The sequence below is a fragment of the Merops nubicus genome, unplaced genomic scaffold (genome assembly GCF_000691845.1).
Source record: "Merops nubicus isolate BGI_N331 unplaced genomic scaffold, ASM69184v1 scaffold11846, whole genome shotgun sequence".
Lineage (NCBI taxonomy): Eukaryota > Metazoa > Chordata > Aves > Coraciiformes > Meropidae > Merops > Merops nubicus.
Genome location: NW_008612981.1, coordinates 2599 through 3469, shown reverse-complemented (window position 1 = coordinate 3469; position 871 = coordinate 2599). Strand labels below are relative to the sequence as shown.

General features: G+C 60.6%; 1 protein-coding gene across 1 annotated transcript in view; it reads left to right on the top strand.

Moving 5' to 3' along the window:
- Positions 1–77: 77 nt before the first annotated feature.
- Positions 78–871, top strand: part of LOC103774342 (manganese-transporting ATPase 13A1-like) — a gene marked incomplete at both ends in the record, with an annotated part of 3311 nt that continues 2517 nt past the window's right edge. The window contains 2 exons of the mRNA XM_008941741.1: positions 78–192; positions 679–870. Coding sequence (XP_008939989.1) covers positions 78–192; positions 679–870 — 307 coding nt within the window. The remainder of the gene's footprint in view (positions 193–678; position 871) is intronic.

Below are 871 nucleotides of genomic sequence, written 5' to 3'. Positions count from 1 at the left end.
GGTCCCTTCCAGCCCCACATCTCTGGGGTTCTGTGACACCGAGGTGTCCATCTGCCTCTCCCTGTGCTCTGCTGCAGGAGAGGATCAGTCAGGTGCTGAAGGATCTGGAGGAGGAGCGTGTGCCTGTTGTGAAGCTGGGTGATGCCAGCATCGCTGCCCCCTTCACCTCCAAGCTCTCCTCCATCCAGTGCAGTAAGTGTCTGCTGCAGGAACCGGCCTCAAGTTGCCCCAGGGGAGGTTGAAGTTGGGCCCCAGGGCTGTGCCAGGCTGCCCAGGGCAGTGGTGGAGTCCCCACCCCTGGAGGGGTTCCCAAGCCGTGGCGATGTGGGGTGAGGGACACGGGTTGGGAGTTCCTGGTGCTGTTGGAGGTTGGACTTGAGGAGCTCCAAGCTCTTCTAGTGATTCCAGGGTGCTGTGATCTCCTCGTGTCCACATTCCCCAAAGGGAAGAAGTCTAGATTTGAAAGCAGCCAAGACAGAAGGTGTGGGCTGGGGAGAAACCCCCCAAATCCATGTCCTTACCACCTTCCTGTGTGGACCAACCCTTGGAAGGGGGTTCCTTGGGGTGGGGACAGCAATGGGGTGGGGACAGCAGCAGCGAGGGGTCCACTTCCAGGGAAGGAGGGGACTGGGGGGACTTTTTGGTTCCCCCCCAAACTCTGCTGCCCCTGCCCTGCAGTCTGCCACGTGATCAAGCAGGGTCGCTGCACGCTGGTGACCACCCTGCAGATGTTCAAGATCCTGGCCCTCAACGCCCTCATCCTCGCCTACACCCAGAGCGTCCTCTACCTGGAAGGGGTCAAGCTGAGTGATTTTCAGGCCACCCTTCAGGGCCTGCTCCTGGCTGGCTGCTTCCTCTTCATCTCCAGGTC